General features: G+C 35.2%; 1 protein-coding gene across 1 annotated transcript in view; it reads right to left on the bottom strand.

The window, feature by feature from the left end:
- The window catches only part of MRPS27 (mitochondrial ribosomal protein S27), a 100,114-nt gene that overhangs the window by 57,950 nt on the left and 24,950 nt on the right, over nt 1–17,214 (bottom strand). Inside the window, exon 4 of the mRNA XM_004374507.2 lies at nt 13,916–13,974. Within this exon, the coding sequence (XP_004374564.1) occupies nt 13,916–13,974 (59 nt within the window). The remainder of the gene's footprint in view (nt 1–13,915; nt 13,975–17,214) is intronic.

Below are 17,214 nucleotides of genomic sequence, written 5' to 3'. Positions count from 1 at the left end.
CTACAGTGTCACGCTATGAGTCACAATTGACTTGATGGCAGTGTGCGTTTATGCTTTAAATATGTACCCATATAAACTATAGTATTGCTTTGCATGTTTTCAAACTGCATAGACGGTATAACATTATATATATACACAATTCTTCACCTTGCTTTTTTCACTCATTGTTTTTGAGATAACCATGCTGATATGTATAGTTCATTCTTTCTCACTGTTGTATGGCATCCCACTGAATGAGTCTACTACACTTTAATTTTCCCTTTTCCTGTTGATGAAATGTTTAAGTTGTTTGTAGTGTTTCACTATGATGAACACTATAATGAACATTTTTATAACTTACAACTTAATGCTTGTACATTTCAGTTTCTTTAAGGTAAATACCTAGAAGTAGACTGCTGAGTAGAAAGACCCGTACATATCTTTACTTTTAGTTCATATTGCCAAGCTGCTCTTTAAGGTGGCTGTATACTTTTAAACTCCCACCAGTAGTGAATCAGAGTCCCTGTTGCTCCTCTTCTTTGCCACAATTATTACTATCAGGTCTTTTCATTTTTGCATCTGATAAGTGTGAAAATGTGTATCATTTTAATTTTCAACTTTTCTGATTATTAGTGAGAGTGAGCATCTTTTCACATATTTATGGCCATTCAGATTTCTTAGTCTGTGAATTTCTCTATTGGAATATCTCATGGATTATCTAGATGTATTCTGAATAATTTTTGTCAGTTACATGCATTGCAAATCTTACCTTGTCTTTTAATTTTGTTAATGGTGTACTTTTTTTTGTGGTTCAGAAGTTTTTAATTTTAATGTATTAAATCTATCAATCTTTTAAGAGTTATGATTTTTGGGTCTTGTTCAATAAACCCTTCACTGCTCCCAATGTCATACAAATATTAATATTCTCCTACATTTCCTTCTAAGTTTTATGTTTTGCTTCTTTTATTTAGGTCCTTAATCTACCTTTAAAAAATGTTTATGCATGCATGTGTGTTTTGATGTAGAGAGTTAATATTTTTTACATATAATCAATTGTCCAAGCACCATTTATTAACTAATCCATTCTTTCCCTTTTGATGTGTGATACTTTAAAGATTCCATATATGTGTAGATCCATTTCTGGGCCCTCTATATTCTCCCACTGGTCTATTTGTCTCCAGTCTAAGCCAACATCTCATTTTTAATTATCACGACTTTCTAATAAGTCTATCTACTGGTAGACCAATCGCTTTTATCTTAGTCTTTTAAAAACGCTTTTACTTATTCTTGGTCCTTTATTCTTTCATTTGAATTTCAGGATACTCTTCTTAGGTTCCACAAAAAATTCTGCTGAGATTTTGATTGGAATTGCATTGAATTTATAGATGAAAATTGAGAGTTAGTTTCAACTAAGTTTAAAACAAATAAAATAGAAAGGTATAATAAAAAGTCTGGCACTGAAAAACAAGTGATCTTTCCTGAAAAATTTTTCTGTATGTAAGATTTTAAAAAAAAGTAATTATGCAATTATTTTTTAATAAGCAAGGAATACCTTTTAAAAAAATTATGGACAAGCTATATATTCTATCCTAACCTGCAGGGCCATAGCAGTCAGCCCAGTTTCCCACATAACAGTAGGCTATCCACTTAGGAACTCTTACTCAGTTTCCTACAGCTGGGGAAAAAAATAATAAAATAAAACAAATAGTGGAGAATGCTGACAATATTAACAGCTTTAGTTATTCTAAGTTGCTCTGGTGCACTCCAGCTATCAGAACTAAAACCACTAGAAGCAGTACCTGAATTTCTATTTCAGCTTTTAAATGTGTTCCTGTTTGGCGCCCAGTTCTCAGGACAAACCTCTCTTTTATGGTCCAATCTACTTCTTAATTATTGATTCAATAACATCTTGTCAGAGATCAGTTCAGGTGCAGGATTTTCCTAGCTGAGAATCATCTTTAGACTTTTCCCCTTCTCTACACATGGGAAGCAGATGAGATTCTGCTGCCCTCTTCTGGCTTTGGGTGCTGTAAACTCAATGATATGGGTATAATTATATGAGAGCTTCACATAGTTGTCTTTTAGGCAGCCCCTCCAAAAACGTGATGCCCTTTCCAGTTGGGAGCTGAAATACTAGTGTTCATAATGAACAAGAATATTGTTCATTACTCTTGAAGCTCCAATAACCCTTGTATCTTCATGCCCTTGGGGCAGAGGGTGGCAAAGACGGTTGAGGGAATACAGTCTTAGAAACATAAACTGGAGTTCAGAATACATTTTCCCTCAGGAGAAAAAGTATGGGGAAGAAATATCTAGATGTTAAAATCTAGTATAGCCAATATTAAAGCTAAAATTTATTGAGAACTGACCTACTTTTTTCCAAGATTGTTCTGAGGGCCATTTTAGTATATTAACTTCTTTAAATCTTATAACTATTCTAAGGCACAGGAACTATTTTAATCCCTGTTTTACAGACAAGAAAACTGAGAATATAAATATGTCATACAGCTAGTAGATGGCACATCTGGGGTTCAAATCTAGTCAGCCTGGCTTCAGAGTCCATGCTCTTACCATTCATGCTAGACTGCTTCTCAAGTAAGAAAAAATAAGAAAGACATGATTTTGGTTAGCCAAAAGACAAAACAGACTAAGGTAAGCACCCTTGGATAGATAAAATCTTATAGAAGGATCAAGGGAAACAGAGACTGTATTCAAATAGTATAAAACGGCAAGTTTATGGACGTGGCAGAATTTGGAATAGGCCTTAAAAGACAGAAAGAAATGGACGGAGGGAATGGTATATTCAGAGAACAGCAGTCCTTTGGGCTGAAGTCTGAAAGCACTTTTTAAGTGTGCTATACATGTTAACCGTTATTACTTGCTATTAGCAAACGGAGGACAGTAATAATCTGCATGTATGAGACCCATGAAGTTCTCGTTTTAACAAATAATTTCAGTGTTCTTCCTATCAAAACTTATGCCAGGGCATTTAACAATGAAGAATAATGAGATTCATCTCTTGGTAGCATCCATCAGCAAGCCATGTAACAGCCAGTGTAAAATAAATACACTGTTCATGTACCATAATGGAAGGAATCCTGGAGTTGGAAGACCTGCCCGCAGAGCTATGGAATGGTGACACAATTTGCCTTGAAACTGGCATTGTAATTAAAAGGAAGAACAGAATAGACTTCAAAATATAAAATCTGTCTGGCAAAAACAAATGTAACTTGAAATCTATTATGAACACGACAGCAGCCAAGACCACTAAAGAATACACATCAAATACTTCTAGCTCCCAAATGTCCTCTTGCCTAGACACACAGCATCTGGAAATGCTCAAAAATTTATTTGCCTTTGGCCTCAAAAATCATGATGCGATCAACTGAAACTTCTGTTCCCACAAATCTCTTCTTGAAGCTTCTGCTTATCTACTTATCTCTCCCTTAAGTATTATACCAGCTCCTGGAAAGAGCTCTTAATTATCTTTAAACCAAACTGCCTTGCATACAAAAGTCTACTGAAGTCTCTGTTTAATAAATGTAAGACTGTATTTTAGTCTTTTTCGCTGCCCTACAGCTGTAGTTTCTGATACCCTGATCATGACTTCAGAGTCCTGACAATAGCCAGTAGGTTTTTTGGATCAAAGACCTTCATACAACAGAAAAAGAATTTAGAATTTATTTTTTATTTGAGGCTGTAGGAGTTTTTTAGGTTTAATCCACAATGGATTTTACAGTTCTTAGAATGGGATTATTTTAGCCCTCTCCTTTTTAATCCCAATCATCCCCAAGGTATCAAAAATATGTGCTTTCCATTTTTATCTGCACGCCTGGCTCAGAATTCCAAAGGTGAAACTACGTATCTTGTCATTTTTGTACTTATGGTCAACTGTGAATGCCAGAACTTTTGGGGGCTTAGTAGATCAAATGCACTTCTCCTCAGGATTCATGCTACTCATGTGGCTGTTTGAGTAGAAAGTTTTGTGCTCTGTGTTCTCTTATATCTCACCCATAAAGCAAAGTCCTCACATGTTTCAGAAAACAAGCACCAGGGTTTGGCAAACTGCAGCCCATGGGCCAAATCCAGCCTGCTGCCTTTCTTCAACAGTCCATCAGCTAAGAATGGTTTGTATACTTTTAAATGATCAAGGAAAGAAATCAAAGGAAAAATATTTGTGACATGTGAAAATAATTATGAAATTCACATTTCAGTATCAATAAATAAAGTTTTATTGGAAAACATACACACACAAATATGTGCTTTGTGAGCCTTTCAGAGAACAATGACGGGAAAATATCAAACATACTGCACAAAAATTAATTCCCTGGAAAATGAGAGTGAACATCCAACTTTCTTACACCAAGAAATTTACCAAAAGTATTTACAAATAGAAGCCCTAGTGGCACAGTGGTTAAGAGCTCAGCTGCTAACCAAAAAGGTTGGCAGTTCAAATTCACCAGCTGCTCCTTGGAAATTCTACAGGGCAGTTCTAGTCTGTCCTATAGGGTCGCTATGAGTCGGAATCGACTCGATGGCAACGTGTTTGGTTTGGTTTTATTTACAAGTAAGACATTAAATGAAGCCAGACCCCAAATCCATAAGAGATGAAGAGATGCCCTATCCTGTCTTTTGCTTAATTTTACATCTTTTAGTTTTTCTTTTGCTATTTGTGGTTAAGGTGGCCAAAATATTAATTGGAAAGTTTAAGTGAATAAAGTTCCGAGTGAGAAAATAAACAAAACTTTCAAAGTCTGAGGCTTCTGGGGATAAAGTCTAGTTTCTATATCAGTGAGACTGAGAAACACAGAATTTTAAATATGGAAGGTGCCTCAGGAGGCATCAGGGTCATTTGCTTACCTAGGAAGCTGACTCCAGAGAATTCACTGACTAGGTTCAAGTCACAGATCAAAGTGGGAACTAAACTGGTCCTAAAATCCAAGACATCTTACCCTTTCCTCCCATTTTGACTCCTTCTGAGTCTCTTCAGCACTTTTTTTTTTTTAATGATAATGAATTTTACTGTGGAATTTCTTTATATGCTAGGTTCTCTCTGGGTTTAATAAACTTTATGTCACTTTGTTAAGAGTTGTTTAAATATTCAATGAGTATATATCTTCTGGTTTATTACCTAGACTGCCTCAGGAAAAAGAGCTGGTACAAAAGATACATGGGTTTAACTGATGAGCTTCTGAACTTGAAGTCAAGCCTTTATTCACAGCTAGAGCTTAGACTTGTCACGCAGCTCTAAGGAAATTACTTAGTCTTCCTTGGCCTCATTTTCACATATTCTGAAAGTTGGCAGGATCTCAGAGATTATCTAGTCTAATTACCAGTTAGTGTCACGACAGACAACAGGAAGACCTAATGCATATGTTTTGGCAGGTGTTCTTACACCAACGGTCCGTGGTATTCCTCACGGACAGTCCAAGGGTGGTCAGTAGTCATAACATGTGATGCAGCAAACTTAGAAATGTGTGTGTGTACCATGAAAGGCAAAAGAAAAACCCACCTTCTTGTTATCTTCTACATGTTTCAATTTCAATAATTCTATCAATGGACTAGCCATTTCCCCATTAACTGAGGTTCAATTTCCAGTTCATCTTTGACCCTCTCTGTTTTCTATCTTCACATTCAACCTGTCATTAATCCTGTTGATTGATTTTTCCCCTCCTATGTATGATAAGTATCTCTCTTCATTTCAGTCAATCACCATAGCAGAGGCCTTTTATTACCTTATGCTAGTACAATTTCCCTTTAACACTTCCCCTTTCAATTCAAAATTCACTCTGTTATTCACCATCCTGAAATACTTTTATTATAAAAAAACTTCTTAAGAATATACTGATAACCACATGCCTTGAAGAACTTTTAAAACATTTTTTTAATAAATAGCATACACCCATGATATAAAATTTAAAAGGTACAAAAGATAATTCGGTAAAAAGTCACCTAGATCTCTTCCCTAGAGGAAACCAAAGTTAACAGTTTTTGTATGAGTATTAACAGTTTTTGTGTGTAGGTGTGCATTATTACATACACATTTTATGAACTATCTCTATGTATACATGTATATGCACATATAAACACATACATGCATATTACATATACATACAGATGCATCAAAGCACATACACCCGTATTACACATATACACACTACACAGTGGTAACAGTTTTGCACCTTGCTGTTTTCACTTAATGCATTTTATATCTTGTTCTACCTGAAGTACAAATACAAATAAGGCTGCCTCATTCCTTTCAATCACTGTACAGTATTCCACTGTATATCTGTAGAATAATTAATTTAACCAGGCCTCTATTGATGTGCATAATCTTTCACTTTTTGCAATTGATACCTTTATGCATACATTATTTCACATGTGTAAGTACATCAAGAGGTTCAATTCCTAGAGGTGGAATTATTGGGTCAAAGGATATGTACATTTGTAATTTTGATAGATGTTGCCAACATTCTCTCTACAGAAATTGAACTAACTTATATATCCATTAGCAACATCTGATAATGACAGATTTTAAACTCTCACCTCTCCCTTGCCTGCATTTTATTCCCTCTGTAATCTGCCCACCTTATTTCTCACTACTCCTTCGAGAGACCCCATTCTCTCTGGTTAGAGCAGTCTCCTGTCATCCCCAATGAAGCCAGTTCTGAGCCTACTCTTCTGACTTCTTCTACACTGCTTGTTCCATCTTGAACACTTGCTCCTGTTTCCTCTACTCATCCAATCTTCAAGGCCATCTCAAGTTCTATCTCTTTTATGAATGTCCGCTGATAATGACATCAATTCTTCCTCTTTTAGCCTGTCCAAAGCAGGTTTTATCTAAAACACACATTGTGGTATATAAATGCAATCAGTTTGCCCATTTATTATATCCTGGGTTTGGTTGATCTTGAGTTGTTTCACATATCTAGTTATCTCCAACCACAAACTATAATTTTTCTTCTTGTAGTGAATATACTATATCCTTCCTTTGAGCACACCAAAGTTCTAGTGAATTAAAAAAATACTTAAGCCTTCTAGTGGCTTCAGAACTTCCCTTATAAACAGAGCTGAGAATCATGTCTTATAGACATGAAATCTATCCTAATTTACTTCCATCTCAAATTCTGCCGGGGTAATTTAAATGACCTTCAATGGAAAAAGAATGATTACTGACTTTCACAAAATCAATCTTCTTTCAAATCGCTTACAATCCTCCCACGTATTCTTCTTGTTTCTAAATGCACACTAGGCATTCAAACTTGTTTCTATTTTCCCTACATTAATAATGTACTCTGTATGTGTGTGTATATATATATACACGTACATATACATGTATATTAGATATATTAGAAGACATACACACACACACATATACTAGAAGAGAATTGGACACAATGAAAGATCTCAACCATGTGGGCTGGCTAAAAATGTTTTCTTAATGAGATTGACAAGCTATTAAGTTTGCCATTGTAGTCATTAAAATGGAAATTTATTTACTGTTATAACCTACAGAAGTATGCTGTGTTGTACTTAGAGCTTTTTTAAGCAAATATTAATTGTTGTGGTATTTGTAAATAAAATATAAGAAATAAAAGTTGTCTAAATTTTTTCGTTTGGATTTTAAAAATTTTACTATAATTCATCCTTCCTTCTACTATAGCTTTTTTGGCAGACAGTTAAAAATTTATCATTTTTTTCCAAGAGTTTTTTTTTTTTTTTTGTCACTAGCTTCTACTTATTTTCCAGGTGTAGAATCTCAATTTTGTAATCAGATTTGAGGAGAAAGTCATTAAAGCAACTAGTCTAAGCACCGATAGTTCTTTTGAACAACAAATGTACTTTGTTAAAAATGAAAACATGAAAATAAATTTTAGCAAAATATGTCAATTTTATGATTATTTAACGTTGTAGAGAGACTATAGTGTGCCAAACAAATTATTAAGTAGACAATATCCAGAGTCCTCGGGTGGTATAAATGGTTAAAGCGCTCAGCTGCTAACTGAAAGGTTGGAGGTTCAAGTCCACCCAGAGGCACCTCGGAAGAAAGGTCTGGTGATTTATTTCCCAAAATCAGCCATTGAAAACCCTAGACAGCACAATTTTATTCTGACACACGAGGTCACCATGAGCTAGAATCAACTTGACAGCAACATTAAATAGTATCCAGTGAATTTATGTATTCCAGAAGTTTTTCTTTTAATAAAATTTGTTGTACTGTTAATATGAATTGTCAATCAGGAGATGGAAATAGCCTCATTATACAGAGTTGTTCTTTATTATGATTCACGGAAATAGAAGTCTACTTATGTGATACCTCAATCAAAATTTTATATTGTCTTATGATCTCTCAATCTAGTGGTAATATTATGATAATCAGCACATCATATCAGTTCTAGATTATCCATAACAATGGAAAGAATCATAGATATTTCAAGAAAGCTGATGAACTGAACTGCAAATATGACTTAGCTTTAGAATGCTTTTTCTTTCATTTTTTAAATACTGGTAATTGAATATGGATGCAGCCAATATTCTAGGAATGCACAATGGCTTAAAGAAAATGACAGCTGCATTAAAAAGACTTCCTTCAAGAGGAGCTGAAAGTCAATCTCTCTCATCTTGCTACACTCTGCGAAGAAGTAATGGAGCCAGCTAGGCGGATTCCCTTCTAAGCCTGCTGTTTTTCCTGCTTCTATTTCCCATACCCAGGAAGGGTCTGTTTCAAATGACCCTCCCTTATAACTTCAGCTAAAGTAATGACGAAGTTGCCAAGATCAATAAAAGGCTTTAGAAAGAAAGGAATAAGGGAATGTCAACAGGTCACTGAAGAGACACCCAAATCAAAGATTCAATATAAGCAATCTGCTTCCAGTAATCAAGAACTGAAGATGTCTGCTTTCTAGTCTAATAAACCGTGACTTTGTAAACACTTAAAAATGCTGACTAAACCATGAATTTAAAAAAAGGTAAGCATCAGCTTGTGGGACAATCAAAATTAAATCTGCTAGACAAGAGTTTTTTCTGTACTGTCCTCCTCCCAAAACAGACCCACACATTTATGAACACTTGATTTTCAACAAAGGCACAAAGACAATTAAATGGAGAAAGTTCAAATCCTAACTCTCAAATGCTGTTCAAGCAACTGGATATTCTTATGCAAAAAAAAATAAAATTAACTTTGATTCTTACCTTGTACCATATACCAAAAAAAAAAAAAAAAAAAAACTCAAAATGGATCATAGACCTAACTGTAAACTACAAAACTTCTAAAAGAAAACAGTGTAGGAAATCTTACGGTATTGGATGAAACAAAGATTTCTTAGACATAAGACCAACAGTATACTCAGTAAAAGAAAATGTTGATAAGTTGAACTTTATAAAAAATAAAAACTGCTCTTTGAAAAATACTGTTAAGAGAATGAACAGAGAAACCAGATTGTGAGAAAAAGAATTCTCAAAATGCAATAATAAGAAAACAAACAACTCATTATACAATGGGCAAAAGATGTGAATGGATACTTCACCAAAGATACATGGATGGCAGATACATACATGAAAAGATGCTCAACTTCCTTAGTCATTAGGGAAACACAAATTAAAACCACAATGAGATACCTAAACACCTATTAGAATGGCTAAGGGTGTTGGCAAAATGTTGAGGAACTGGAACTGCTGCTGGAAATGTAAAATGGTATAACCACTTTAAAAAACAATTCCGTAGTTTCTTAAAAAGTTAAACATACACCTACCGTATGCTCCAGCTATTCCACTCCTATTTACTCCAAAGAAGTAAAAGCATACGTTTGTACATGAATGTTCATAGCAGCATGCACTAATATGGACTCCTATGACAAGACACTCCTGGGGATCTATTCATCACACCAGAGAAAAATTAGGTGGAATGTCTGAGTCAAAGGCAGGAAAATCCCCTTGAAGGTTCATCCCCACACCCCTACTGTGGACAAGCTCCAGGCTGCAACACCAAGACCAGTAGGAAGAGAAATGCAAAGTCTGAAGGGAGGAAGCTGAGAGTTCTAATACTCTCATCACAAAACTCCCATGAGTCTTTGGGAAGGCATGAACTATGCCCCTGACAATCTGCTGTTCTCTAATAAAAAGCCATTTATTATAATAATAGACTATCTCCCAGGTCTGTGGTAAGAATCAGCAAATAAGAACTAAATAAAGCATTTGGAAATGTTAAAGTATTGAAGTGTTACTAAAACATACTCTAAGCATCGTTTATTTCCCATTGGGCTCTTATTCTTTTCTTAATAATGTTCAGACATAATGAGATTTGGAAATATGTTGACAGAGAAATTTAAGTTTTCCTTTCATGGCTGTAAAACATAATCTCTATGGCCTCAAAGGAAAATTACTACTGTTTTAACTCAAGCATGCTGTTCCTTCCAAATAAACTCTCACCTCTCCCTCTCCCTCCAGGCAGAAATGGATTCCTATAACATAGGCCTGGGGAGTGGTGCACTCATCTTCCAAGGAACCATTGGGTTATTTTTGCTTATTGAAAAATGAAGCTATTTTGGTACTCCCTTTTCAGGCTGGCTGCCAACCAGGACCCGGAAACATGCAGGCTGCCATCTGCCGTACCCTGGCTGTTCCTGACCTACCATCCGCCTCCAACCAGGGATGCCTGGTATCTGCCAGGTTAGCTAAGCAACTGAGGAAAGATCCTGGAGGCCAAGGTAGAGCATGGACAATTCAGCCTGCCACGCAACCTTGACTTCCGTTCATTGCCAGGTGGCATGACATTCTCCATGACAACACGGAGAGCTGTATTCTGAGAAAAACAGACCTTCCCGTGGAACTCCACACAGCTTCTTCTTACTGTATGACAATTAATTCAGCATCCCCCATATTTTTGCTAAAAATCAAAAGGATAATATATAGAATATATGCTATATATGTTATAAATTTCTATTATTTACCCTTCTGGAATTTCCATTATGTTGCAGATTAAATAATTAGTTCTGATTATTGATGCTTTTATAAAAAAAGGAGTAAGTTTAATTTCATGTATCTCTAAACTGCAATGGTTCCAAAATGATTTGAAAGCCTAAATAAGCCTTTAAAAATGTAATTCGCAAACACCCGCGATGAAGACGAGGATGTCACATGGAAAGAAGAAATTTTTATGGCTTGAGTTTACATTCCACTAATGCAGCAATCAAATACTAATACAGAATTGTTAAAGCTTGTTATAACCATGAAAATAACGGCTTTTACTGATGCCACAATTTTACTGGTGACATGCAGTTTTATCTCCCAAAAATGGAGACACGGAGCTGCCTCAGGGGCACACTTGTCTGCATGTGTGCGGCACTCATTGACTTGAGGAGTCCTGAGATCAGAATTAATGACTACATAGTCCAGCAAAGAGATACTGATAAAAGTAAACTATATATAAGCTTCCATCATTCACCATAAAAAAACATTGGCCTCAAGCAGACAAGCTCCAAAAGGAAATCTATCATAGTAGGAAAAGCTAAGTAAGATCATGGTTCTTAAACAAACAGCAACAGCAGCAACTGAGATGGAGACATCTTCAAGACACAAACTTAAAATGCAAGGTATCGAATATTATGTGTGTATGTGTGCGTATACATATACACACACATATATACCACCTTCTGTGTTTAAAATAGGGGACAGGAGTGGAAAGGAAATGTTTACACTGCATATCTTACTTAGAATTTTAATCATGTAAATGCATTTTCCATTCAAAAAATTAAATTAAATAAAAAAATAGACATATATGATTACGCATATATGCCTGTATATGCACAAACTAATCATGGAAGAAGAGTCAAGAAACAGTTGTCTTCAGAGGGGGATAAGCAAGACTGGGAATATGATTAAAAAAAAAAAAAAAAAAGATATACTTTTTATTGTTTTTTGTTTTTTTTTTTTCTTTTGGTTTGAAAATTTTAAACTATGCACTTGAATTACCTTTCCAATATAAAACAATTTAATTAAAACCAAAACTATTGGTTCAAAAATATTATTTAAGGTTAAAGAAATGCAAACAGAAATAAAATAAGTGACAAACAAAAATCAAGTGATGAGAGAGGAGAGGTAGAAGCTAGTTTATGTGCACTAAAATATATTTTTTACAGCAAGGCAGCAACAGATATTATCTAAAGATCGAACAGATACATTCCATCAAAGAGAGCTCTCTGTATACTGATAAGATTCATGTTGGTAATAATTAAAAGAACAAAAAATCAGAACAATTTTAAATAGTTATCTCAGCAAAATGGGGTTGGGAATTAAAGAATGGGAAAGAGTAACTTTTTCTTTTCCATAGTACTTTTTCTCTACTGTTTTCTTTTCCATGTACTCATATAGCATTTATAATTTAAATGAATAACCATCTCTGTAAAAAAAAAAAAAAAGTACTTGAAAACCTATCATTGAAATACATTTATGAAAATATATGAGTGTGAAATGAAAATATATTCTTGTTAAAGTTTAATGTTAATTTTTAAAAAAAATATGTGTATCTCTTAGATGGCTAGTTAGCACAAAGCCACAATAGTTCATGTTCAATGAACTGGATGACTTGGCTGGGGTAATGAATGATACCATGTTATGATATGTTATAGTATTTTATTCCTCTACTTCTTACCTTCCACTGTTATTAAAAAGACTGGATTTAGTAAGATTTCTTTCAATTAATTCTAGCCAGAACAAAGACCATATAAAAGGTCTATATTCAAGAAACCTCACGATTTAACCATGGTACTCACTATGGTCAATAAACAATATAATTTCCAGGGCAAAAGAAAGATGGCTAATTATTTTTTCCATATCCTTTCTTACTCTCTCCTGGTAATCCATTATTAATGTGTTTTGAGAAGAAGCAGTAGAACTGTGTTAGAACAAAGAAACCTAGCTACTCTTCTAAATCTTATCATAAAAGTTCTACTTTTTTTTTTTTTCTTTAAGGAACCTTGACTCAAAAGCTTAACATAGTCTATCAAAAACTTTATGATAGGAAATATGATTGGGATTTTACTTATATTATAGTTCTAGTGAAATATAACATTTGTTAATTTATATAAGAAGCTTAAATATATGAAAAAATTAACAGAATCTGCTAAAACTTAGGAATACTAATAATAGAAATAAAGGTGGAATATTCAATATAAAACTAATAAAACTAAAAAAATAATAATTTATATATGAATTATATGCAGAGTTCTAGTCAATAACTGATTGCTGTCTCCCATTAAGACAGTAGCTTTACCACATTTCTGACAGGAAACCACAGACATTTAATATTTTAAATTCCATTTTATAGCGAAGAAAGAGAAGCTAAAAGACAAATGGCAGGGCAAAGACAGTGTAAATGGCTATTTATCAAAAATGAACAGTAAAAGGTCTTTTCACTAAAGTAGAAACCAATGAGAAGCTTCAAAATGCAAAAAATCATTGAAAAGTACCAAGAGCAGAGGAAGAACTAAACAAGTTGTTAGAAATACAAAAAAATATTTGAACTTAAATGATTCTTAGAAGTCTTTCTACAGATAAGGAAAACGAGGCCAAGAAGGAGAATGAATTTTCTAAAGCCACATAACTAGGGAGTGACAGAGACAAGCCCTGGAACACAGGTCTCTTGATTCGCAAGTCATGAATTCTGAAAGAACAGCAGACGTATTGTACAGCCAGGAGATAACAAGAAAAAGGCAGAGACAAAGTTTTGGTGCCCGACTACAGAAAACATTACTTTGGCTAGCCCTTCCTTGAAACACTACATCTCAAAACTGATGGGAGCTAAAAACAAAAAACATGGAACCAAGGGTCTTCTGATATTTACATATTTCGCCATCAATATTTTAACCAGCAAGATGAAGATAACTGTTTGCAAAGATCCATATTATGAGAATATAGCTAACTGAAATACAAAACTTACTTGTAAAGGTAATACTCTGCATGGTCTATCTCTTCTCGAGATGAAATGTTGTCCACAAACTAAAAGAGAGAAAAAGAAATCCTTGGTTGAGTACCAATTATGCCATATATTGGGCCTAGTTGACACATTGAACTTAATGAAGAGAAAACACGCATTTTATTCGAACAACGTTCATGCTTACCGAACAATGTTCCTGCCTAGCACACAATGTCCACGTGTTGTGGCTCCATCCTTAAAACCCTTTTATGCTAATGCAAACAAAGAATATAACAACCTTGAACAGAAAAATTGATTGAAAGCTACACATGAACCTTGCTCAGAACAAAAGGAGAGTTCCTCTTGCTGTATTTATAACTGTTGTTGTTAGGGGACATTGCTGGTTCTGACTCATAGTGACCCTATGTACAACAGAAGGAAACACTGCCTGGTCCTGTGTCATCCTCTCAATCACTGCTATGTTTGAACTCACTGCTACAGCCACAGTCAATCCATCTCATTGAGGGTCCTCCTCTTTTTCACTGACCCTCTACTTTACCAAGCATCATATCCTTTTCCAGGGACTGGTCCCTCCTGATAACATGTCCAAAGTATGTGAGATGAAGTCTTGCCATCCTTGCTTCCAAGGAGCATTCTGGCTGTACTTCTTCCAAGGCAGATTTGTTCATTCTTCTGGCAGTCCATGGTATATTCAATATTCTTTGCCAACACCATAATTCAAAGGCGTCAATTCTTCTTTGGTCTTTTTACTCATTACTCAGCTTTCACACTCATACGAGGCAACTGAAAATACCATGGCTTGGGTCAGGTGTACTTTAGTTTTCAAGGTGACATCTTTGCTTTTTAACACTTTAAAGAGGTCTTTTGCAGCAGATTTCTTCAGTGAAATACGTAATCTGATTTCTTGACTGCTGCATCCATGGGCGTTGACTGTGGATCCAAGTAAAATGAAATCCTTGACAACATCAATATTTTCTCTGTTTATCATGATGTTCGTTATGGTCCAGTTGTGAGAATTTTTGTTTTCTGTATGTTGAAGTGTAATCCATACTAAGGCTGTAGTCTTTGATCTTCATCAGTATTTCAAGTCCTGTTTACTTTCAGCAAGGAAGGCTGTATCATCTGCATATCACAAGTTAATGGGTCTTCTCCAACCCTGATGCAACATTCATCTTCATACAGTCCAGCTTCTCAGATTATTTGCTCAGCATACAGACTGAATAAGTATGGTGAAAGGATGCAGCTCTGAAACACACTTTTCTTGATTTTAAACCATGCAATATCCCCTTTTTCTGTTTGAAAGACTGCCTCTTGGTCTATGTATAGGTTCCACATGAGCATAATAAAGTGTTCTGGAATTCCCACTCTTCAAAACGTTATCCATAATTTGTTATGATCCACACAGTCGAAAGCCTTTGCATAGTCAATAAAATACAGGTAAACATCTTTCTGGTATTCTCTGTTTTCAGCCAGGATCCATCTGACATCAGCAATGAAATCCCTCTTTCCACGTCCTGTTCTGAATCCAGCTTGAATTTCTGGCAGTTCTCTGTCGATGTAATGCTGCAACTACTTTTGAATTATCTTCAGCAAAACTGACTTGTATGTGATGTTAATAATATTGTTTGATAATTTCTGCATTCTGTTGGATCACCTTTCTTTGGAATGGGCACAAGTATGGATCTCTTCCAGTTGGTTGGCCAGGTAGCTGTCTTCCAAATTTCTTGACATAGATGAGTGAGCACCTCCAGCCTGCATCCCTTTGTAGAAACATCTCAGCGTATTCCATCAATTCCTGAAGCCTTGTTTTTCACCAATGCCTTCAGTGTAGCTTGGACTTCTTCCTTTAGTACCATCGATTCTTGATAATATGCTACCTCCTGAAATAGTTGATCATCAACCAATTCTTTTTGGTATAGTGACTCTGTGTATTCCTTCCATATGCTTTTGATGCTTCCTCTGTCGTTCAATTTTTTGCCCATAGAATCCTTCACTATTGCAACTCAAGGCTTGAATTTTTTCTTTAGTTCCTTTAGCTTGAGAAATGCTGAGTGTGTTCTTCTCTTGGTTTTCTAACTCCAGGTCTTTGCACATGTCATTATAATACTTTACTGTCTTTGCCAGCTACCCTTTGAAATCTTCTGTTCAGCTCTTTTACTGGTTATGTTTATAGTCATTAGTATCTTTTTATCTTCCGTCTACATTCCATGCTCTAAATACATCGGAACACAATGGCTGAAAGGATGAAGACTCTGATGGCTGAAAAAACATGGCCCAGGGGACAAAAACTCAAATTTTCACCCAAGAATTCAATCGTGTCATCATTTTTTCTACTCTAAGTTCTGCTTAAGAACCAGTCAATCTCTGATTTCTCTACCAACAAAATCTCCCTTCATACTATAACACTCCTGAGTATATTCTCTAACTACAGACCAAATAAACAAATAGAAAGGGCTATTCCAAGGATTGATTCTACCCTGAAGTAGAGATTCAGAGGCAAAAAAGATCAAGTAGGAGATGATGCATGCTGGGAATAAAATTAAAACTTCACAAAGAGGGAGAGGGAATACAACAGGGGACCTATGGATTTGATTTAGAATACTTTCCCTCTCCCATTAAAGGACAGATAAAATGTGATTCAAACACAGGACCTGAGACTGAAAACCAGCTCTGCTGATTACCTACTGTGTGGCATAAACTGACAGCATAGCCCCTTTGGGACTTAGTTTCTTCATCAGCATAAGCAGGATAAAGGCACCTACTCTAAAGACTATAAGGCGCCAATGAGAAAATTTATGTGAAAGCTCTTTACACTTTGACGTATTATCTAAACAAGTATCAGATATTACAACATATAGGGTTTTATCTGTCATGGAAGGGATGAACCAGTGGCCTTTCAGGTTCCCTCCAATCTTAGAATATGAGTCTATAAAAATTTAGGTTATGATCTAGTTAAAATATTTTCCTATTAAAAGGAGACTATAATAGCAAGAGGCAGAAGGGTAAGACCAGAAATGAAAAAGGAGATAGTTTCTTTTCCCTCTTCTAAATAATGCAATACTTTAAATTTTACGGTGCCATTAATTTCTACAAAGAGCTTTCACAACCAAGATTTCATTTTAGCATCACATCATCCTTACGAAGATACTCATGTCCAGAGCTTCAAACCAGTTCCTCCCAATTCAGTCATGGCTGAGGAAGTGACACTGGAACAGATCTGAATTTTAAAAATTTGGGTGAACCTGAACCATAACCAGAGTGGGAAAAATTATGGGCCAAAGCCCTGGTAGAAACTGAATCTC

This window comes from Trichechus manatus, unplaced genomic scaffold (assembly GCF_000243295.1).
Source record: "Trichechus manatus latirostris isolate Lorelei unplaced genomic scaffold, TriManLat1.0 scaffold00029, whole genome shotgun sequence".
Lineage (NCBI taxonomy): Eukaryota > Metazoa > Chordata > Mammalia > Sirenia > Trichechidae > Trichechus > Trichechus manatus.
This window is presented reverse-complemented; position numbering and strand designations above follow the sequence as displayed.